The sequence below is a fragment of the Dermacentor andersoni genome, chromosome 4, assembly GCF_023375885.2.
Source record: "Dermacentor andersoni chromosome 4, qqDerAnde1_hic_scaffold, whole genome shotgun sequence".
Lineage (NCBI taxonomy): Eukaryota > Metazoa > Arthropoda > Arachnida > Ixodida > Ixodidae > Dermacentor > Dermacentor andersoni.
The window spans coordinates 122,521,470-122,546,777 of NC_092817.1; the positions used below are offsets into that span (position 1 = coordinate 122,521,470).

The 25,308-nt window shown below is 46.7% G+C and overlaps 1 protein-coding gene across 1 annotated transcript in view; it reads right to left on the bottom strand.

Annotated features, from left to right (window-relative positions):
* The window catches only part of LOC126537562 (dual specificity tyrosine-phosphorylation-regulated kinase 4-like), a 252,240-nt gene that overhangs the window by 47,794 nt on the left and 179,138 nt on the right, over positions 1-25,308 (bottom strand). The window contains exon 2 of the mRNA XM_050184673.3: positions 5,110-5,579. Coding sequence (XP_050040630.1) covers positions 5,110-5,579 — 470 coding nt within the window. The remainder of the gene's footprint in view (positions 1-5,109; positions 5,580-25,308) is intronic.

Consider the following 25,308-nt stretch of genomic DNA (forward strand, 5'->3'; position numbering starts at 1 on the left):
ACTCAATCAACACACACACACACACATATATATATATATATATATATATATATATATATATATATATATATATATATATATATATATATATATATGTATATATGTATAAACAATATAAATTAAGGAAAGTAGCAGTTTCGCCCGCAAGGCGAAAGCATCGATTACGACAGCAAATTAGACAGAATTAGACAGCTATGCGAAGTAAGGACAGCAACTTATCGGCCATATAAACTTGTAAACAATCGATTACTAACCAAATTACCAACCACGGTGTTACGCGCGCACAGGCAAACAAAGGAATCTCGATAACTCGATGACGCCGGAAACTCGCTGTCAGAACGCCGGCTTGAAGAAAAGCGGCGCAGCAGCAGGCGAATTGACATTCGTGCCGCATCTCCCTTCAACGCGAACTAAGCGGCGAGAAGACAGTGTACACGAAGCTATCAGCTCTCGGCGCACCTAGACTCTGTACCCATCGCGGATCGCTTTCAATATAGGACTAGCGCGGCCGCGCTCAGCTGCGCCATACGCAGCAGCCGTCTGAGTAAAACGCCCCTCTTGCCCCGTATGCCCGAGGCCTTGCACGCGATGGGAGACGGCGCGCTTCCTCCCCGCCTTCCCCCCTTGCGCGCGCGATATCAAGCCACCATCCTCGGCTCACCCTCGCACGCTTTCCCTCCCACCTACAGCACACGGCACGCAGCAGCGATGGTATAGCAGTTGGACTTTATACAGAAAATCACGGCGACGCCGACGGCGTCGATGGCGGCAATGCGCCTGTAGTACTATATAATTGATTTCGCAATAATATATTCAAAGCGAGATGTAATGGATTCCCTTTGAGGCATACAGTAATTGCTAAATAAGTAGTTGTTTTGAAGCAGTCTTCCCTGTCGGACATGATGTGAATATGTGCACTGGAAATATTAAGGCAAAGAGTGACAGTGTACAAAAATATTGTATTAGTCCATCTGGGAGCAAAGATAAGTATAAGTATCACTGAAACAAGATACCCCAGGCCGACCTCTCGGCATTTCGTATCATTAAACTTCTCTCTCTCTCTCTCTGAAACAAGAACAGCGAACACAATGTCTGCTCAACTCTATGAAGCTAACCTCGGATGGAAAAAGAAGAAAAGAAGGCTCGCTGACGCAGTGCTTCTTATTCTTACTCATAAAAAAACGTTTCTAAAATCAAACGTGCCGCTTTTCTTATGCTTCTTTCAAGATTATGCGTTCCACCAAATCGTGGCTCATACCCACGTCAAAAACGCTTGTGGAACAAGATGCGCGAATTTGCCTTCCCTTTTAATTACATGTTGAGCGTGCTCGCTTAATCGGTCCTTTAAGCAACGCTTAGTCTTGCCTATGTAAGACGTCCGGCGTGATAATGGAAACGGAAATGCACAGCCACCATGAAACATCGCATAAAGGCACTCTCATGCTCCTTTTGGCATCCGTGGTTTATGCGTGTATTACTAATGTGGCCAATTAACAGCTGGCATTGGGACCTTGTGTGAAAAAGGCAGGGTCCTTTCTTAGGGTGTGTCTTTGTTTGAGTTCATGCATGTATGTGAGTGTTTTCTCTTGCGCTCTAAAGCACTTTACCCAAATGGATTACCAACTTACCCGGCTACAAGATTTTCTTGCTGTTTGGTGTTCCGGTTCCCCAGTGAAATGAAACTAACCGAAACTGGTTTCCTTCTAACCTTTATCTCATGATATCCTAATCCTAATTAACCATTCCCGCACTTTTTTCCAGGAAAGAAACTGAGCATGAAATGTCCTGCTCGAACTCAAACAAAACTCAAATCGAAAAAATAGAAATATTAAGAGCCTGCACATCCGTAACATAACAGCAAAGTTCCGCCGAATTTATTTATTTATTTATTTATTTATTTATTAAAATACTTTCCAGGCCCGAAGGCGTTACAGAAACGAGTAGTATACAAGAACAACAAAGACGTACATGTGCAGCAATAGAATTTTAACACAACGCGTTGTTTTCGAAGATTCGGCAAACTTTCGAGAGTGCCAACGGTGTCGCCGAGCTTGACGTTGCGGAGTGGAAGGGCGGGCAGTACAGAGCGTGGGCAGCACAGAGCGTGGGCTACAGAGCGCCAGTCCAAAGAGAGTCGAGCACACGGCATCGACCAATCGCGAGAATGATGAAAGCTGCAATCACCGGACTCCCCCGCGCGAGCGACTTGCCAAAAATATATCTCGGTTACAAACAGAGAAAGCACTTCGACGGACACAGCCAGAGTCAAACCCCGAAAGGGCGCCGACATAATCCCAGCCATCTGGCTTCTTCTTCAGATCAATGGCGAGCTCGCCCTGGCGCTCTCATTTATAACTATGGCGCGATTCTCATTCCCCCGTAGATGCGCCTCGCGACCGGGCACTTCCATTTCTGCGCTTAGTGCGCCCGCAGAGTACAGATCGATATGTTCCTTTATACTCCTTTTATTAGCGACTATAGTGCGACTGGCCATGTAGAGCAACGGGTTAGAGGAGGCACGATCGGTTTCGCGCGATGGCTCGCAGCTGAGTGCGAAGGTGACGCAACGCCAGATTCGACTCCGTATTGCACGCGTGAGCGCTGCCGGACGGGTGGATGCGGTTGTCGCCACGGGCAAACCCATATCTCAGCTCCTCGACAGAGCGATGATGGTCGTGCATTTCTCTCGTGCGTCATTCAGGCTGATGGAAGAGGGGAAGAGGGCGTGGAAGGGAGAGTTTGATGTGGGGCGCGTTGATTCCAGAGCACTGTCAGCAAGGAAAAAAAAAAGAAGGACGATTGCAACTCTTCAGCAGCAGAGCGAACGAAGGAAGGGCTGTCTCTGAAGAACTATACGGAACGGCCCGGTTCAGAACGCGAAGCCGGACAATCAATTTGTACCCGTCCTTGCCCTTCATTCTAGCTTCTTCTCCGCGCCGCACTGAGACTGATCGCTCCGAAGGGAGGGGGGGGGGGGGGGGGGGAGTCATTCAGCAGATTCCGCATGGGCAGGCGGACGGTGTCACAGCGCGTTGCACGGGCGCCTGTCAATTAGGTCCCGTGACTTGCCCATTACTGGACGACATTGTGTTCTCAGTGTATAGGGCGGCGCGGTGAGCCAGACAATTGGGGCGTTGTTGCCCAACACAGAGAAAGACGAAAGTACCTCAATGCACGTGGCTGATTTTTAATTTTTTATTTTGTAATCCTAGCGGGTCTTCCTAAGTCTGGTTCGCGTGTGTAAGATTTGTTCTTCGAAAACCTTTATATGGCCCGCTTAGAAGTCTGCTCATGCGTTGGATTTGTGCGTAGATCCTTAAAAGGTGCTTGCCAAAGCCGGCTTCTCCGCAATACTACGGCTCTTGAGGAGAAGCCCGTTTCTCTAGGTTTTTGTCGTTTGTTTTTTACTTTACAAGTGATTGCATCAGCCCGGATTCTATCAGAGCCTGCCTTCGCAAATCGACTCCTTTGGTAGAAAACTTCGTAACAACCAGCGCTGGACAATCGCGGTCAAGACGACCGGCCAATAACAATATAGTAACTTCGAACTTTGTGAATCCGGCCTCGTGTACCTACGCATGCTAAGAAGAGAGAACTTATTCCGCTGGGAGCTTAGTACTGCCTACTATCCCAGCTTTTAGCAGCCTGGCAGCGAAGCCACGAAGTGGGTAAATCGAAAACGAGGCAGGTGGAGCGAACACGTGTAAGGCAGGGCGGAGGCAAATCCGGAGTTTGTCGGCAATAAAATTGGTATGCCGGGTATATGTAAAACAATCGGAAGGTAGTCGAAGATTAACCAAACGCGATCAGAATCCAGTGGCAGGTTATCGAATACATCTAAAAGGTGCTGCGCGGCTAGTGGTGCTGTTAGATATGCTGTTGTAGTATTTGGAAAAGTGATGCTTTGGCTTACTCTCAGTGCGCTCGATTCTTTCGAAAGACTGCGAGCTCTGCATTTTGTAATACAAGAATGTACGCTCGACCTGGCAGAGAGCGCGTATGCTTTCCATCTGCAACGGCTTTCTCTTCCAGCAGCCTGATGGACGGGCATAAGCTTTCCCCCTGAAACTGCCCGCCCAAGTCGTCTGGTCAGGTTGACCTTTCAGCGCATTCGTCGCCTCGTGGGATCCGCGAATGCGGATATAACTAAGATATCTAGTTATGTACAATGTCATTCTCGCTTCAGGTTTCTTTTTTATGTCTCTCTCCTCTATGTCGTATCTTCGTACTCACGACGGCAGTGACCTGGTGCATGATTCCGCGTATCGATTCAACTCTCTCAGAGATTTTGTCCCCTGCGCTTTATCACCTCTACGCATTACATGGCCAGCCTAACTCCGTTTCATTCTTCTAATGTTAACCACAATATCGAATAACCCCGGGGTGTTTGCTCTCTAACCGCGGTCTCCCTCTCCTTTAACGTTCCGCCTACCATTTTAAGTTTCATCACTGGCTGCACTGTTCTCAACTTCTCAATTTTCTTTGTTAACCTCCAAGTATCTGTCCCTTTTTTAGTGCCGGTAGAATGCAATGATCGTGCCTTCTCTTTTGAACGGAAACCTCATAATTTAGCTGAATTTTTCAATCAAGCGTCCAAGTTCTCAGGCGCCAGGATTCTTGAACCGCGGTCGGGCAGGAAGAAACGCGCAGAAAGGAACACGTTGTTAAAGCATTTGAAGTCGACAAGTCTCCGCGACCGTTTGCATAGACTTGGCGTGCTCCTTCAAGTCTGCGTGCTACTAGTGATGTCTCTCTTCCCTTCTTTCTCTTTTTTTCGTCCCTTCATCCCTTCTATCCCCCGTGCAGGGTATGCAGCAAACCGGACGTGCGTCTGGTGTGAACCTTCCGGCATCTCCTTGCTTCTCTCCGTCCCTCCGATTCAAACGTGTCGGCCGCACCTCTTCCTCTTCACAATCACACTCTCTTTCGCGCACCACCGCGTCGAAAACGGCTCACCTGTGCATCGTTGATGCCCTCTTTCATGCTCTACTTTTATTTCCTCCCCCCCCCTCCGTGCAGCGCAGTTGAGGTGTCCCCAACTGAGAGACAGTTACTGCGCTGCACTTTACCCCAATCTTCCACCTTTCCCACCACAAGAATCTCCTTTACCTGTGCATCGACGACGACGAGCAGGAGGAGACGGCAGCCGCCGAGACGGGCGGCAGCGCCGCGCCGCAGGACGCCGGCTGCGACGCCGGCGTCGTGTTTGCCGCGCCGGCGGCGGCGGCCGTCGCCGTTAAGGAGCAGCGTGTCGCCGACGAGAGACGCGACGACGACGAAGAGCCGACGCCGCCGCTCGTGCCGGCCGCTGCAGCCGCCGCGGTGCCGGAGGAAGGCGCGTGGTGCAGCAGGCCGACCCTCTGCACGGCGATGCTGGGCAGCGAGGTGGACTTGTCCCACATGGCGCTGGAGCTGCTCGCCGCGCCGGCGACGGCGCGCGACAGCCTCTGGGAGAGCGCCGACGAGAGCGGGCCGCGGCCCGCGGTCGAGAGGAACTGCGAGGGCGGCTTCAGGTGCAGCTGCGACGCCAGCGCGCAGCCCAGCCGGGCGCCCAGGTCGCTCGAAGAGCTCCCGGGACTCTGCGATGGAGAACGTAGGAAGGAAATTACATTTTTAAAATACGGATTTAAAGGATAGGTCGACGCCTTTCTGTGGCACCGCCTATACTCCTGGTCGAAGGAGAAATAAAAGCCAAATATCAAGAACGCTTGCGAAGTATCGCACGGATTGAAGATGGTGAAAGAACACTCAGAAATGCACACGATTCGGGAAATAACCTGTCCCTTCTCTCTCTACTATAGCATCGTTAATTTGAGTTTCGATATTATAGGAGTGTGATGGTTAATGTGACCAGATTCCTCGCACGCAAAAGCGGGACGGGGGGATTGGATTGGATTGGACGGGATTGAACAGAGTCGCGCTTTCGCCAGCAAAAGCGCCATTCTGAGCTATCACATGAGAGCAAGCGAGCGGTCCGCTTTCCGAACCGTTATAAAAAAAACGATGTTACTGCCTCACTTCCGGCAGTGCTTCGCTTGGCCTTCGAGTCCATTTGAAGGTGGTATGACCACGACCGCGAAAGTGAACAGTCGATTCGGCACCCTGGGGCGAGAATTTCGGAACCGGGGTGTGCCGAGGCCAAAGCGCGACAAAACACCGTTCCACACGTAAGGCTCGGGACAACGGGACCGCGACGGTAAATGTGGAACGCGACCGGCCTGAATCGGGACGTCTGATCACCTTAGCGATGGTAGCAGTCGCGGGCCCGAATGCGCTCAAATGTGAGGCAGCGGCGCTTCGATGAGGGAATAAAGAAGTCAACTTAATTCGTTATTGAGTATTGCTCCAACTCAACCAATCTTGCATGACATAAACGTGGAATGTATGCATGACGCCGACACGGAATGTACATAACGTTGGGTAATACCTGCAATAATGTAACCTCACGTAACGTCTACACAAGCAAGCTACATAAAGGAAGTTACGCATCCACCAATTCCTTCAGCACGTGGAATGCGCGTATAATGTTTTTACGGTATGGCTTTCCACGGTCTCAGGACAGTTACAAGACTCGCGTTGACAGACAAATACAGAGAAAAAAAAAGAACGAAAAAGAAAAGAAAAAGCCTTTACATTAGAACTGTTCGTAAGAGTAGATGTGAACCCGTCGTAATGCTTAATATGTCATTGCCAAAGGCGGCCAGTGAATGGCAAAGGCCTCTCACGACTTGGAAAAGTTTGTGAATGTCAGAGGTGTCCGCTGAAAAGTGAGGCAGTTAAGATGCCCGAGAACTTTTTAAATCTTTTTTACTATACTTTTTTAACCTTCCTATTTGCACTAAATAACAACTCAATAACAATAAGAACAACCAAAATACTGAGCGAAGCAAGTCGAATGGAGAACTGAAGTATGCTTCATACAGAGAAATAGGAGTTGTGCCCTAGCTACAAATCTTACTCTCAAATGCCAGTCGCAGTCGGCGGCGCCAGCGAGGTAGTTGTCAAAGGTTAGGTTGAGCTAGAGAATTATGAGTGAAGGCAGCGGGTATCGCGCGGACCTAGCTCGAGGCACAACGAATCAACCGAACTGAAGGCAGCCCACGTGTAATGCCGCGGACCCACGCGTTGCACTTGCGCAACGACGTATACGAACGTATTTCCCAAGCGTGCCGATGTGTATTGCGCCATCGTGCAGACCTTATAAGCTATAGAGTTAACTCGTCAGATAGCCATCGCTTCCTCCCCCCCCCCCCATTTTTTTTCCTTTCCTTTATTTAAAAAAAAAAAAATCCAATTCTCCGTCTAGACGCCATGAAGAAAGTGAAGCTATAGGTTTTGCAGAGTTCGCGACCGTATACACGAGGGACGCTTTTACAAGCGTCTGAATGTCATTGGACCCGCGTGCGCGCAGGAAAGCCAACGATCGTTGACAGCTTTTTCAAATACCGGCAGTGGCCAATTGTCTGCATGTCGTTTAAATTGCGATCGCACGCACGTGTACGCGCGGCCAGTTTTATTCGCAACGCAATATGTGCAGGCTATATATCGTACAGGCCACTTTTTTCGTTTAGCATCCTGGGCCGCAATTTCGCCCGGGAGACGAAATATTCGTTTTATGTAAGCGTTACTCTGCAAACTAGAGTTTACGTAATGAAAAGGGGTAGACGATCTCACCGAGGAGTAAGCTTTGGCACTTTCTTCGCAAGGCTAAGTTTTATTCTCCCGCTTTTTTGCCCATTTGCACTTCGTCCGAAGATGTCCCCAGCCGGTTCTTCATACACACCGGACGCGTGAACCGGGAGGACGACAAAAAGAGTGAGGGAAAGCCAAAGACGTCAGCCAGTGCAAAAACAGCCGGCTGGCTACCCTGTGTTGGGGAAAGGGTGAATTGAATGAAAGGTCATAGAATGAGAGGCGAGATAAAACGGGAATTACCTATGAAAATGTACAGGTGAGTAGGTCAGTCAATTTACCGAGAAATTGGTTATTACAGTGCTTATGATCTGAACTTAGAAGAGGTACTAACGCGTCAGCTAACAGTGCGATTGTTAATTACGTTCTACCGGAACAAGATGAGACACCAATGCGAAATATTTCACAAATGGTAATGAACCTGGTCCCTGTGCTAATGACAGGTGATCCTACTGATATGGACTCCGTGATTCGCCGTTTAAGGTTTGAAGTCGCATATTCGGGCAGTTCTTTATCTTGTTGCTATACATACGGCGTGCCCCGTTTCCGTGTTCCAAATGCAATCACCCATGAGAAAACGTAGAGTACATTTCAATAAGCTGTCCTTCATATGCGGTACAGAGAAGATTTATAAGAAGTATAGTCAACAGAATTGATCACTTAACCTATATGTAGATGGGCTTCTTGGAGTTCTCAATAACGCATCAGCGCTGAGAGCTACTCCGAAGGCTTCGGGCACATGCAGTGCCAAATTATTGATATACGTCGATTGCTCCACTCTTTTTCCTTAATTTTCTTGTTTATTTCTTTATACTCCAGTTCCTTTAGTCTTTGGTGGTTGCAGAACATTGTTATTTCTGTGTCATAACAACAGAAATTTCGTGTTTGTTTGTGTACTTGGCTGCGATAATGCGTGCGCCATTTTTGCCATTTTTGTGTGGTTTATCGCGAAATATGCGGGCACAAAATTATTTTTTTGTTTTTTTTTAAATGACTATCCGTGCTTATTGAAAAAAAAATTTTCCCTCGGTCCTCTCTCTGTCTATGCGGAAAGTGTCATCGTGCCGTACATTTCTATTAGAGTAAATATACGCCGTACGACAAACCACGTCGTCAAAAAAGAGAAATGTGCTCGCGTGTGGTGGCGAACTGCTGAACAGCTATAAGGATTTATTTTGCCTAAAATAAATTTTTCCTTCATAAAAGGATTTCGGTGTTCCGGAAAAGCCGGCGACGCACTTACGTGCCAAAATTTCCCAAGACTATGTAGTAAGTAAATTAGTAAATCAATATTGCAGCGTCATTGAAATTGAGACAAGCGTTTCACTTTTTGTTGGGCGTTATAATGGCGCAGCAATATCCGAGAGCGACTAGTCTAGTATACGCAATGCCGCTTTATCGGGAGTCAGCGTCCTGAAGAACAAAGCCATATCGAGACTCGTGAGATTTGCTGCTCGCATTCTCTCCTCTCACTCTCCGAAAGGGGAGAGCTCGTAAGTTACGCAACATTTCTTTCTTTCTTTTTCTTGCTTCCACACTTTCACTCCACCATCTCGCTATTTTTCTATCGTCCAAGTAACATGGCGGGTAAGATACTAGACATAAAGCAGGCTTGCAAATTGCGCCATCGAGAAGGGGCATACCATAAAAGCGCAAAACTTCTGCAATAAGAGAAGATTACGATCATCGATTGTAAACTGAAAAATGAGATATAGAAAGAAAACTGCGAAACTGAAGCTTTTATAATCCTAGATGAGCTTGCCAGCGACGTACGCATTCTGCCAGGGTTATGACAGGTCTACGGCTCGTTCAGAAATAACTTCGAGAACAGCACAATAAGAAAAAGCCACGAGAAGCAAGCGGCTCGAGGCTTTGTCGTCAAATAAGCGAGTGTGGCATAAGGTTTCGCGAAGCAGCCGCTTTTATGTCGACTTTTCTATAAGAATTGTACAGAGTGAATGCGTCCCGTTGCCATATTTAGGCTCGGGATTCTGTTTTTTTCTTTTGGAGATGTGAAGATGTCTACATCGCGACTTGTTATTAGTCTACTTAAATACTTACTGCAGAATAAAATTTCACGTCCCTGCTCAGGATGAGCAACGACGTGAAATCCATCCCTCGCGCGCGCGCGCACACACACACACAGACACACACACACACACACACACACACACACACACACACACACACACACACACACACACACACACACACACACACACACACACACACACACACACAAACGCGCGCACCCCCCTCTACCCCCCTACCCCCCCCCTTACACACACAGACAGTCAATAATTGTGTCATTTTGTGTGCGTAGTCTTAACTGAAAATAAAGTATTCTTTCAAAACTTTCTCCCAATTTAATCCAACGAGTGGCCCGATTAACGCGGCAAGGTCAGAGAGTGATTGAGCACAAAAGGACTTCCCTCTCCCGCCACATTTCTTTCGGTCTAAAATTGAATTCTGCAGAAAGCTGGAGATTTTCTTCTTCCGTCAACGAACGAACAGCGCAATTAGAGCGTAGAGAACCGGACGGGCCGCCTGCCACTGAAGAAGAATAAAACTTCAGCGCCCTTCATAGCGATTCATGCAGAGGCTAAAGCACATTCTATACAAAACATTCAAATTTCGTTCATAACTCAGGGCGACGGGCGTCCCCATTCAAAAAAGGCGACGTCAGCGAATCACTGAACGCGAAGAACAGTTCCTCAGCGCGCCCGAGATTTCTCTCGGCAACGAACAGACTGCACAAACAGCTTCAGATTATTTGCAGTGAGCAGCTATACTCATCGAGCAGCGAAGAAGGCCGAAACAGAAAGAAAGAAAGAAAGAAAGAAAGAAAGAAAGAAAGAAACCTAAGCTTTTATTCAGCCTTGAGTCGACAGGAGGAAAATCCTGCAAACCAATCTAGATTCGTTGATAACCTTTGCCAACGAACACAGCGCGATTCGAAGAGCACACAAAGTGAGGTGCGGGCCACTCAAAACATAGACAGAACTGCGCGCTTGTTCTCGCCATCGAGTGGAGCTCGCAGCAAAGCTGCAGCATCAATAATAACAAAAAAAAAAAAGACGAAGAAAAGAAAAACCGGGACGAAAAGATGCAGTGATATAGGAGGAGAAGAGAGACGGGTGTCGACAAGAGTGCGTATAGTGGGAACGGGAAAATACGGCGCAGTCACGCAGCCCCCAAAGTCGTGCACTCGACGCTTTTTTTTTATTCTCCCGCCGTTGGAACGAACAAGTTCCAGAAACACCGCGGGCTGCCCTGAAGCTCCGCGAAGCTGCATGGATCGGAGAGGCTGCAGTCACACAGCGTGCGTCGACGAGAATCGCGAGCGTGCTTTTCGGGGGCATAAATTGAGCGTGGCAGCGTGGGCGGACGTCCACGAGTAGCTCCTCTGACACAACGAACGCGAAAATAAAAGTATATATACATATAAATAAATAAACGCTACGAAATGACAGCGAGTGGAGTCGAAGTGATCTCGGCCATATAGGCTTTGATATGCGGTCGTACGCTGACTGCAGCACGCCACCGAGAGCGCGCCCGAAGAGAGATTTATGCCGGGCCTAATTTCGCTCGACGTGGCTCGCCGTTGTCGAATATAGAAGGGAAGCTGGCCCGGGCATGCGATTTACGTTCGAGCGCGTTTCTGCCTCCTTAAATCAGTGCAGCGCTAGCGGAGGCTGCGAATCAAGAGGCTTTTTTCTTTGTTGTTGTTCTTGTTGTTGTTATGATGGCCATATGCGAATTGCGTCGGCTCTTTGCGACAGAGCGTAACGGGCTCATTGGACAAAAAAAAAAAAAAGGGTTCAGCGTTGAGAGGAAGTCGACTCCGATTGCCCTATTCAAACACACGCGGAACACAGAAATAATCTCATTAGACAATCGCCTAACCGATTCGACTTAAATGTGTTGCGTTTTAAGAGTTAAATTGAAGTTTTGCTGATTGTGTAGGGTATACATAATCTTGATTTAGGACCTCATACTTCTTGCAAAAAAAAGAAGCCGAGAATTGGCAAGTTGAAGAAAGAAAAATTCAGAAATCCGTAAATCCGCATCAAAACCTGGTACTATCGCAGTTTTGTAAACCGCATCTTTCAGAGCATCTGAAGCGGATCAATTTGATATGTGACTTCCCACCTTACGTGAAGTCGTCAGTTTTCTGAAATTTTGCAACATTCAAGACTTTCTTCTAAAATGTGGACAGCCTAAATAAAAAGAAATCTGCTTTCCACAGTTGGTTAAATTGAATAATTTGTTTTTAAATGCAACAAGCCTAATCGAATTTGGTGCAGCCGGTGCCAAGCAATATGGTTTCTTCGTTGTCATGAATGTATATAGAAGCCTGTCAATATAAAGCTTCCTCTTATAACGGAATGCTTAGCAGTCTGTCATTAAGTAAATGAGGTTTCCGATTCTTTTAAATGTTAACACTAAAATTTCTGCGTTTGCTACTTGTAGCAAAATTGTGTTTATGACATTGTCCTTCACTGACAAAACTGTCATCTCGCTAGGCGGTCGGATTTGGAAAACAGAGTTTCGCGACTTAAACGATCGTTCAGAAACTCTTTATGGCAGAGTAATGAGTCCGCATGAGTACATAAAGCGGTAGAATGTAGCTCTCAAGGCGTTTGACAGATTTGCTGCTGCTGCTTGCCGTCCTCCTCCTCCTCCTCCTCCTCAATCATAATAATAATAATAATAATAATAATAATAGTAATAATAACTTGTTATTATTATTATTATTATTATTATTATTATTATTATTATTATTATTATTATTATTATTATTATTATTATTATTATTATTGCTACTATACCCGTGCGCCAGCACTCAGAGCTTATAGGTTGCTCCTGGCCACGTTAAATACACAATTGATTGATCGAGTATTATTATTTACCGAATTGCTCACGTGACTGCGAAAACGGGCGACATTGCGTCGAGGGATATTGTGCCAGGAATAGCGTCTGACGACAGCGAATCTACTCACTAATGCAGCGTGATTACCCCCTCTGGTGTGACTGCAAGAGCCTACGCTCCAGAGTCTTCTACACCGTACTGCATAGAATTAGTGCAATGGAACGCGCGGAGGGGGGTGGGAGGGCTGTGTGCTCAGGCGCAAAATCGAGTCGATAGACGCTTAGGCCGAGCTTCGTGTTCGCTGTAAATTTACGCCTCACTGCCCTTGAGGAGTCGGATTAATGAAACAACTAAGTGTACCGAGCTGTGGATGACAAAAAAGAAACCATAGCCACACACACACACACACACACACACACACACACACACACACACACACACACACACACACACACACACACACACACACACACACACACACACACACACACACACACACACACACACACACACACACACACACACACACACACACACACACACACACACACACACACACGCGCGCGCGCGCACACACACACACACACACACACGCACGCACGCACACACACACACACACGCACGCACGCACGCACGCACGCACACACGCACGCACACACACACATTCACACACAGTGTGTGTGTGTGTGTTAAAACGGATGCGCTGCTTGCACGATTGGCATGTTTTAGACGAATACTGCCGCGAATTTTGCTGCATACCACGCAACACAACGCATCGTGGCCAGAGTGAGGCGCGCCGCATGTTCAATTAGTTTGACGTATAACTAATGACCTATCCGAATGATAAATCAGAGTGCACTTAATACAGAACAAGCCACATATCTTAGGATGATGATTGTGACGAAGCCATTTTTATTTGATTGCCTCGAAATCCCGTTAGACGGGGCGCGATAAGGTTGGGCGTATACAGATAAGACATGAAAGTGTCTTCGCCTTTCAAGTGCGAGCTGAATACGAAACTTAAGCATGCTGTGAACGCCTGTCATCGGAACACGTCATACGTGATTACTAAGCAACCACATGGCAACCTCTAATCTCACTGAACGTAACGTGTCAAAGTGTCCTTTATGGAGTCTACGTCATGGGAGTACAAGCGCACAACAACTTGTAGAAAGCGTGGTACCCGTGATCGCTGTGTGAGAATTTCGAGACGCGTTCGCCTATTGCCGACGCAGAAGCTGCAAAGTAAGTCACTCTGCTCCCCACGTGTAGGATAGGAAACTGGACTTAGTCTTGTTAACCTCCCTGCCTTTCCTTATTCATCTCTCTCTCTCTCTCTCTCTCTCTTCTTGCCGAGCGTTAAACACGAGAAAGAGCGACGACCGTTCCGGTTAGAGTAGTGACACGCCGCAGAACATGGCCTCGCACTGACAGGCAACACAACGCAGAAACCGCATTCTTTACGTAACTATGCACCTCCTAGGTGACGGAATAAGTAAAACAAACCAACAAACGAAAAGAGGAAAAAAGGTTGAAAAAGGCCATAGTAGTGGTGTACGGTTGATACGGCCTGGGCCTTCCCAACCTGTCCTCCTCGCAAAAGAAAGAAAGAAAGAAAGAAAGAAGGAAAACGGAAGAAAAAGAAACGGTGTGTTTTAAAACCAGTTACTAGCGAAGAACAGAAATGACAGTGGCGCAAAGCGCAGATAAAAATCGCAGAGAAAAGAAAGAAAAGCATTGTTTGTTTTTCCCGCGCCGTTTTAAACAGAACGAGTTCGCTCGCAAGAGTTCGAGAGCAGTACGAAAAAAAAAGAAAGGAAATAAAGAAAGAGAAAAGAAAAAAAACCTGAAGTACGATGAATATCGAAGTATAGCCGCGGAGAAAAGGGAGTCGCAACCGAGGCATTCCAGGAAAGAACGCACGCCAGGCAGAGTCAGCGCCGTACATCGACCCGAGCGAGAAAGCGAGCGCGTTTCGCGAACCAGTCGTTTCGGTGGTGGCAGAAAAACCGCCGCGGCCAGGCAGGTAGTACATCCACCCATCCGAGGGCGTGGGCTTCATTCATCCCACGAAGGACCTTTTACCCGCGAGCGCGCGGTGGCCCCCGGGAGCGGCGCACTTTCTCGGGTCGACGTGTGTCGCGCTGCGAGAACCTTCGAGACTTTGCCGTGCTGGCCGCACTCGTCAAAGAAACGCGAACCTCCCAAAGGAACGCGCGTGGGGGCGCGTCGTTTATGTGCCTCGCTATAGCTGTTCGGAGAACAAGACGACGAGAATTCCCTCGTGCGCGCGCTGCTTCGAGAGTTTTTTGCGCGTAACTGCATTACGAACGGCGCGACTTAGCGATTCGCTTGCGCCTGTCAAGGTGCACGCGTTCGTGTGCATACATATGCACAATGACACCGGAACTGCGCCGCGCCACGCTCTTAATTGAAGGTGCGCGCGCGCGTAGGTTGGTGCCCCGGGGGGACATGCGCAGCGTGTTTTACGCGCGACGCTGTCGCGACTCGCATAGGCGGCCACTTCAAGAGGGATCCTGAAACGACATCCAGAGACGTCCGAGGCCAGAGGCGACGCGAAGCTGCAACCACAGTGTAACGTATTTCCGACGTATGACATATCCGGCGTACATAGTCGCGTCGACGCGTCTGCCCCGCGCCGCGCCCACCGCTCCCAACGCAGCGGTCGAGCCCTGTATAGCGTGCCACCAAAAAATTACTAGTGGGACAACACTGGCGCTGTGACCGTACGGGTACTGCGAATGTGATGGTTAGTACGTGGGATTTTGTCTATAATCTTCGTGTATGTGGCTCCAAAACGGCTTTTTGTGGCGTTAATTATGACGCTTCGTCTTTCCAAAATTCTATAGGCGCTCACGGTTTTTGTAAACGCAGCAAGGCAATGAACGGGTCGCGTCAGCCATCCAGAACCAGAAGAAGGGCGCTCGTTGCTTGTGAGCCTTTGCCTTCGCATTACTGAGCGGAGGAGTTGGTGGGGGCGGCGTTTGGACTCGCAGTGTTTCGCGCATGGACGGGGTGAGCGCTCACGGCGGCGTAAGAAGCGTGCGCCCCGTGACAGACACGAATCTGGCTTTCTACGCAATTTCACCGATCGGATATGCGGCAGCATACTTGCTGGCTTCCGGGCCCTCCTATTATCGCCTTCATTTTTTAACGTCTAATTTCACCTTTCAGCAGCACTTACTTTACAGCAGTCCTGGAAATTTGTTTTTTTGCTTAGAGCTTGGCATAATCCACCCATTTCTCGGCTAAAGCCCCATAGTAGACATGAACCGCATGTTCGATGGGCAACGGCAACAATACCCCGCATCAAAGCAGTTACGGTTGCCTGAGCCCGTTCATCCTGTACACGTTTCATCCTATATAGACCTGTAATCAGGTGCACATGTACTTCCCTAAGAGAAAGTATACGTACGGACCTGGTATTCAACGATAAAGCCAGTTTTCTTCTCCGCCTATTAATGTAACTTGAAATTGAGGACTGCAGTCCAAACTTGGCATTGCGAACTGTCCACGGGTAAGTGCACTCGTCAGTTTGAGTTTATGCATCTGAATCACGAATAAATACGGCTTTTCTTTTTTTTCTTTCGGCGAGCCTGTGGTTCGTATACTTTTCCTCACGGGTCTAGGCATAATTACGTTGGTCACGTTGGACGTTTACTGTACTCAACGTCTCTTGTGATGACGAGGGTTTAACGGCAAAACCACCTTACGGGTGGTTCACTTTGTGAAAATGAGAAGTAATATAAACGAGCGAAAATTGCAATGCGTGTGCTTGAACCGCTATAATTGTGACAGAGTCAAATGTCGCTTCAGTGGGGAAACGATCGGCAGCTGTACTATCCCCACGTGTCGTTGATGGCACACGCGTATAATGATTATGTTCGTTTAATTCACTAATTGATGAAAACATTGGCGGAAGTAGGCAACCAAATGGCTGGCTATCTCAACATTACCTTTATTATGACACAGGTAGGGAGTAGCAGGAACCTAATCGATTAAAGGCGACGCAATACTTGAGGTGAATGAAAAAAAAAAAAGACGCAGAGCAAGAGTGTGTCAGCATATATATATATATATATATATATATATATATATATATATATATATATATATATATATATATAATTACGTGGTAGTGACGTATAAAGAACACAATAGCGATACTATGGGAGACGACACTAACTTTTATAGGGCGAACCTGTGCCCACAAAAACAGGCTACGCTTAAAGAACGGCGACAGCGGCGAACACAGTCGGCGATCGTCAAAATCTGATCAGCAGGTCAAGCGCGGCGGCTTTTTACATCAGTCGTCGAATGTTCCAGACTAATCGCTGAGGCCCGCGTGTCTTTTACCAAGTTCTACACCATTCGCGTCACGCGATTAAATCAGATTGCATAAGGTTCGGTAACAACAGACAGCGGGTAGAACCATCGATAACTTTCGAGAAACTTCCGATACATGCAGGCGCGTCCTGCACTGTGCGATAACATTTGTTAGGCGGTGGAACGAGGTCGCCTGATATAGACATAAACAAGCAACGTGTCAATATAGTTGACGCGAATAGTCATGCACACGCTCATAGTCCGAAATCTCGCGTAATAACAAGAAGCAATAAAATTACCGCAGCTCATAATGACAGTGCGAACAGAGGAAAATAAAAATTGCGCAAGTTTTCTCGCGAAGAACGGTGATTGTATGGAATTGTATGAAACACATCCGATGAAAACCAGTTTTCTGTGTATGTTTTTTTTTTTAATCTACAAAATTTTTGCAGTGTAGCAATCTTTGTTTCATCTCTTTCCTCCTAGGACGGATTATTGAAATAGCTTGGACATTTTTTCGGTCGTCTACAAAATATAATAACGCTCGCAAAAAAAAAAAAGTACGCACACATTCTGAGCTTTTACAACCATGATACTAAGGAGACAATACTTTTTTAAGTATCTTTAAACCTATAAATCGCTAAAAAGTGGCATTTTTGAGTACCCATCACCACGGACCTTGTTTATAACATTGGAAGCGTTCCAGAAGTCTTTAGGAGTTAAACAAACAAACAAGTAAGCAAAAGGAAGTAGATGAAATTCGGCCCGAAAACCACTTTACATTACTTGTACAGCACACAAGGCGACCGCAATAGAAGACGGAAATGCGCACGGCGACTCGTGATTCAGAGAACGCTCCATCGTGGTAAAAAGAAGGAGGTGTGGTAAAAAAAAAAAATAGAAGAAAAAGTAATAATGCGCATCAGGACGCCGACTCCGTAGCCGCGTTTTCTAAAGTCATTTACCATGCGCAGAAGCTAGCTCGCGCGTTTTTTTTTCTTCGTTTCTCTCTTTATTTCTTTTTTCTTTTAACTGTTTACGCGCAGGAATTTCTTATTTCGACGGCGCTCGTCATTTACATAGCCAGAATAACGGACTTCCCGCTCGAAACTGCGTTATTGTATTTTTTCTCGTGCAGTCGGTTTTCCAGAGTAAATGCCTCAACAACAACAAAAAGAGAAGCGAGCTAGGAAAAAGAAAACAAATAAAGAAGTGAAAGAAGATACCATTGAAGGTTCACCGGTTTTTTGTAATTTGATTTTCTCAGAACGACGTCGATAGTTTGAAAGCACAACAGCCACTACGACTGAGTATATACGGATATCGCCGCGAGATCATTTATCGTCGATCGCGAAGCTGAGATGAATGCAATAGCGGCCGAAGGACCGTGGCAGCATTATGACCTAGCGTAGGATTTATTACGCAGTCGCCCGCAGATGCAGATATATCTATAGAATGCCCCATTGCACGCGTTCCGAGATGCTGCGCAGCTGCAGTTTAGTTAGTTAGTTAGCTAACTACTGATAGATAGTGATAGATAGATAGATAGATAGATAGATAGATAGATAGATAGATAGATAGATAGATAGATAGATAGATAGATAGATAGATAGATAGATAGATAGATAGATAGATAGATAGATAGATAGATAGATAGATAGGGTATCGGCTGGACAGGTTGCAAGCACGTGCCTCCTGCTTCTCCGTTTGACTGATATATGGGCTGAGGAGATATGAGTGAAGTAAATAATAAAAAAAATACCTTTAACACGAAAAAATGAAGAAAGAACCTAGCGGATGACGTGATGTCAAACCTAAGCTCGAGGTTGAAACAAAAGGGAATCAAATTAAGGTTTGAACCCTTGCATGCTCAGTACACAAAGTAAAAAATAAGCAAGAACAATAAAAAAATTATTATAAAGACAAAATACACACGCTCTATCAGTATACTTTGAGGCAAAAATAGGAAAAAGCCACCTATTACCGCATTCTTCTCGTGTATTCGTGTGCGGAGCGTTTCAGAGAAGCTATTAGCGCGCTGAAGAACGCATATCGCCAGCTTTTCTGTTTTCTTGTATGTCGCCATTTTCTTAAAGAGACACTAAATAGAAAAATGATTTCTTCTGCATCAGTAAATTACCTTTTTACGACACCAAAAACACCACTCTTGCCACGCTAAGGATCTTGGTAAGACAGAAAAGGCTCAAGAACGATACACGGGTGGCGACCTCTCCTTGAAGCTCCCGCACCTGGTCGCTGTGACGTCATGCATTTTGATGACATCTTCTAGGGCCTACTTCACTATGTATAGGTACAGATTGACTACAGTACAGTGTTCCAAAGGAACCAACTATTAAACGTGGCAAGTTTCAGGAACCTTTACTCAGCCAACGCGGCCCAAATACGAAAACATACTTTGTAATCCCTGACGTCACATCGACGTACCGGCGTCGGGATTTCGGCGTGAAATTCAAATACTGATACTCCGACCTTGATTTTTTCATGTAATAATCAAACTATTATTTTGAAATGACTGCCTGCAGAGTTCTCAAACAATGCTTTATTAGTCTAAACTGATTTATTGTTTCGCTTTAGTGTACCTTTAAGATTTGATTTTTTTTGCGCTATAAGCACATCATATTGAGGACGACCGTTTCTCCGCGGCATAAACGGTTGATTGGTTTCGTCACATTACGACTAAGCACTGTTATCAGTCATTCAAACGGGGCCGCGGCAGAAGAATTAAGAATAAAGAACGTCTCATTGTGTTGGCGTATTCCGTGAACCAGAATAATTTTACGACTTTTCTATGCCTATTATGTTTCTAACTCAGACTACCACAACTTCCGTCACTGATTTGAACACAACCGCACCACTTTGAGGAAAGTGATATATCTTTACAGGTGTTATCCTGAGGAAATGACTATAGGACTGAAAAAATATATGAAAGTAATCTATATGCAGAACCAAAATAGTTCAGTAATATATATACCGGGTGTTTCAGCGAACATTTCCATAATGTTTAGAAGTTGCCTGTGGCATAGCGCACAATCGTACAGTCCGTGAGCTGTTCTACTCGAATAGACGGACATTGCTCGCACAAAAGATTGAAATGAACAATCTATTAAGTAGCAAGAAATATACCAATTAAGTTTTAACTAATTACCTTATGGCACGTAGTGAAACTTACAAACCCGCCGTGGTTGCTCAGTGGCTATGGTGTTGGGCTGCTGAGCACGAGTTCGCGGGATCGAATCCCGGCCATGACGGCCGCATTTAGATGGGGGCGAAATGCGAAAACACCCGTGTACTTAGGTTTAGGTGCACGTTAAAGAACCCCAGGTGGTCAAAATTTCCGGAGTCCTCCACTACGGCGTGCCTCGTAATGAGAAAGTGGTTTCGGCACGTAAAACCCCATAATTAAAAAAAAATTTACAAATTCTAGCCGGGGAGTTCGCAAGGCGGATCCACTTTGAACGAATTCTCAGGATGACACCAGTTTCATGATATTGATTCCCGAGTTTTGCGGAGAAATGCATTGGCGTTCCAGTTACTGTTGTGCTTCAATGCATAAAACGACTTTATGTTAAGAAAGTAAGTGGAACGACAGTGCATTTTTTACATCAAGTTTGACGGCGCATATCTCGTAAGTGGTGTCGTCCACACAATTAGTTTCAAGTGGATATGCCTTGCATTCTCCCGCGCTATAGAATTTGTAAATTGTAATCTGTACTATAAGGTAATTAGCCGAATTTTTAATTAGTGAATTTCGTTAATTGGCCGATTATCTATTTCATTCTTTTTTTCAAGTAATGTCCGCCTCCATGAGCAGACCAGCTCATGGACTAAAATTGTGCTATCCGCCACAGGCAATCTTTAAAAAAATTTGAAAGTGTTCGCTGGAGAACACCCTGTATGATGCTACAGCATTTCCATCCCCATATAGTGAACCGCAGGAAACGCACATTTAGAATATCTGTCAGTTGAGCGTGTTGGTAAACGCTCATGATAGAAAAAGCGCTACTAAAACGGAGGCTTTGTCCTGTGTTCTTGTTAAGTCTCCGTTTTAGTCGCGCTTTTTTCTATCAGGAAGCGCACGTTTGAGCTGCAAAATCGTCGGCACATTCTAGTCCCACCAGAAGAGAATATTATAAATCAAACAACTAGCTTGTGGAAGTAGGAGCGCGTGATTTGACTAGCGCGGAGTGCTCGGACAACTTTTGAGAGTTCTAACTCCGCAGTGCTCGAGTTAGGCACGCAGGCACGTGATCCACCGTCTTTCTTGTATTCTTGTATTCCACTTCCCGTGAAAAGAGTGCGTTGTACGTGGATATGCATAATAAAAAAAAAATAATAAAAGAAATATAGGTTGTATGGCTATTCGAAGTGTTGTGATCCAATTGTGCGTAGTGTGCGCATCCATACAAGTCTCGCAGCATTATTCAAATCATTCCAGCCTTCCCGACAGCTCCTTTCGTTCAAAGTAAAAGGAAGACATCGCATAAGCCTATACGGAGAGAATGGCAGACGTGCTACGTGATTTTATAAACATTCGCGCGTGCGCAAAGCTTCAACAATGCGTTATAAATAAGGCTTGCTTGTAACGTTAAACGTGACAGAAGGATCACAGAGCAAGGGGAAAAGAAAGGTAGCGTTGTAAATTGACACCACGGCTGGCAAAGAACAATACATAAGGGCAATGAACAAACACATATGCAGTCAGTGACGGGAAAACACTTCGAAACCGCGTCACGTTTAAATTGAGATTCACGTGCACGCCTCTCGCTTCTGCTTCATTGCATGTTTACTTTCTGCTTTTCCTTTCATTTTCATTATTACCACATTCGAGGCGCAAGAGGTTAGAGCAAAGCATAAACCCGGGACATAGACGTGGTTCACGTGAATATCGAACGGCGACGGAAACATGAAAGGTCGTGAACGTCGAGCCTCGTTGGTTCTTATCAAAGAAGCGAAGATACGCTACATAGCCGGAGCAATTCACACAAAACTCATGAAGATACGTGTGTGTGTGTGTGTGTGTGCGTGCGTGTGTGTGTGCGTGTGCGTGTGTGCGTGTGTGTGTGTGCGCGCGTGCGTGTGTGCGCGCGTGTGTGTATGTCAATAAAAACCTATTCTCTCCGTTCCAGCTAACATGTTATGATCACTGCGCGAAGAAAACACCGAAGGAAGACCGCCCTGCAGCAAGTGTGGCAGTTCTGCAAGACTTTACCAACACTGTACTCTCACCGACTCGGCCGGCGGTTCGCTTTTGCTCCAGCTGTGCAGCAGGCGCGTTCGTGCCTACATGGTCTTAATGTGTATATATGAGAGTGTGTGGTTTGTGTGCGTGTATTAGCGCGGTTGTGCATTAGAGTGCACGTGTGTTAGTGTGTGCTATATAGTGAGTGTACATACTGTGTGCGAATGTGTGTTAGTAAGTGTGCGTGCGTGTGCGTGCGTGTGCGTTTCGTGCAAGCCCTAGGTGCTGCTTCTTAGCTGCGAATGCGCGCAGAAGCACTCCGCGTCTGCGACAGAGAGCGCCCGCGTAGTATACCGGCGGTGTCGCTTTCCATCGCTCGACCGCGTTCGTGACCAACGAGCAAACACCTAATGAAAAACACACGGGGAGCGTCACTCGTGTATACGGCCGCGGACTGTCGTTCCTTCGTCCCGCTTCCTTCCGATAGAAGGAGGAGAAGTCAGGCCAACTCTTCCGTTCGATTAAACAACGCCTGCTCACGCGCCACGGTCGCCAGCCGTATACAAGCAAACCCTGCCTGCAAACACCCATCTACATACTACACCTCAGTCTTTGTCCTCGCGTGTTGTGCTCGATTCAAATGAGACGAGCACCGCGCGCCGTGAACTTCGGGGACGTTCGTCGTTTCGTAACGGGGACCCCTTTGCTGCGCTGGGGATATATATTTTTACCGGATTGCGCGGGAGAGCCCATGGAGCGCGCACGGTCGGCAAGCTGCACGCGAGTGGTGGTATACTGCAGCATCCGACGTGTGTGCGCGCGCCTCTGTGCGCGCCACTGCCAAGTCCTCAGGCACACAATGGGTTCCTCCTGCAGCTGCATTACTTATTCACGCGAGGACGTCGTCTTTAACGACAGCCGCGGAAGGAGTAGGGAAAGAACGGGGTCGGCAGTTCGGTAGAACGGAGAGAGAAAGGCGCGGGGAAAAACATAGAAAAGATTGCTAAGAGACAGAAAGGGACTGCGCGCAGTCTTCGTCGTCGCTCGCTTTGCTTTCTCTCATCACGCATTAGGCCAGCCGAGGGAGTATTTTGTCAGTGCATACTCGAGCAGGTCCGATATGATGTGTTGGTGGGTGGGGCGCTCCGGATCTGTGCGAGTATGCGCCCGATGTCGGGGATCGCGCGGGCGGGGTGTGGCCGGGACGACAAAAGAAATCCGCGCGCCCAGGGACTACAGAAACGGAAATAACTGATGAATATTGAAACAAATAAAATTGGGAAAAAAGGAAAAGAAAAACCCGGCTGCGGTGGCATAGCGGCTATGGTGTGGCCCTGCTAAGCACGAAGTCACGGAATCAAATCCCGGCAGCGGCGACCGCATTTCGATGGGGGCGAAACGCAAAAACACCAGTGGTCCCGTGCATTAGGGGCATCTTAAAGATCCCTGGTGTTAAAAATTAATTCGGGGTACCACACTACGGCGTGCCTTATAATCAAATCGTGGTTTTGGGACGTGAAGCCCCAGAATCCAATTCAATAAAATGAGAGAAAAAAAATATACAAAGAAAACAAGAGGAAAAAGAATAGATAATAGGAGAACCGCATACATATACCGTGACACTTAAAAATCAAGAGAGCGCAAATAAAACCCAGGCAGTGCTGATGGCAGCCCTGATCCCCAACTGTTTCATTGGAAAAACAGAGAAACGTTCTGCAAGCAGAAAAAGAAAGAAAAGAAGATGAACGATACGAGCCATTTAAAAACAAAACTCGTCAGTCGTCAGTACTGTCGTTTGCTTGTGTTCGTTTTATTTGTACTGCTTTAATTTCATAATATAGTGAACCAATCCTCCCCAACCAGCATGTCTTGTATTATGCGCCGTAATACCGGTGCGCGTAATCGAGCGTAAGGTGGCGCTGGTGGCGACGTCTTATGACGCTGCGCTTAATGAAAATACGCGAAAAGACGTATGCAGTGGAATGGCCGACTGTAGCATCACTTGTAGCATCGCTTTTTCTTTTTTATTTTTTTTTATTTTTCTTACGGGTGAGTTGTAAGGCTGCCCAACAGCGTGATGCAATGCGTCGCCCCCTGTGCCGTTGTTTGCCGGTTACATCACTATTACGGTAAACGTGTATGCTAGTACGTCTCTGACACACTGGCATGTTTACCATCTATCAGCGGAGGAGTAATAGCGCAGGCGTATTCGGGAATACCGGGTTGCTTATAAGCTGAGCAGCAGCTACGACACAGCGACATCTTGTCACGCGGTCTTCGACAACGAGGTGCACAACTTTTGTCGCAATGACCGCGACTGTCTGTTCCATTGATTTGTTGGCGTAAACGTCTCGAGGTGCGATTTAATCATCTCAATTATGTACATTTGCTTCTTTTCTTTTCAAGAACAGAAACATTCCTGCAAACCAGGGACATTTTTTAGCAGGCTATGGTTGATCGCAGTTTAGCAAGCTGCCCCAAGCGATGCCGATTGCTCTCTGAAGCGTCTTTTTGGTAAGCTTACTAATAAATACGCGCTGTGCTAAATACCTTTGATCTTTATTATATCGTAGCGAGTGCAGCTTCAAACTATAATGAATGTAATCGGTCGTGCTGACGGACGCAGCCCAAGAAGGACGCCCTGTTATGGATTTTGGCGTTACAGGTCTCGCGTTTTGAGATAGGCATGTGTGTATGAGGTTTCTCACGGAAAAATAACTAGAGCGAACTCCGGCGTTGAGAACGCTCGGCTACAATTGGAATGATGGGTACGTAGATTTGTATAATTTCGGTGCTTGTGGCGTCAGACGTTCTTCTGGCTTTATTTATTGCGCCTTATCTGCCTCTATTGGCCCAGATTTCCAAACTTTCATCTTTTTTTTTTTGTTGTTGTAAGCTCGCTAAGACGCTGCACAAATGCATAGTCATTGCAGAATTGTTGCACTTATAACGCGGCATTTTCTCGAATGCGATCGATTTGCAATGTCAACAAGTCGTTCGAAGCTCAAAAGGACGATACTTAAGCATATCCTCGTGCTACCCGTGGGCTCCGAGATCGCAGCGGCCCGCGCAATCTCGGAGGCCACGTTCTACCCAACATTCCCATGCCTGCTGCTCCCTAGTAACGCCAGATATTATTCTAAGTGTAATTTGCAGGAAGCTTTATGAACGCAATGTTAAGAATCAACATTTATTT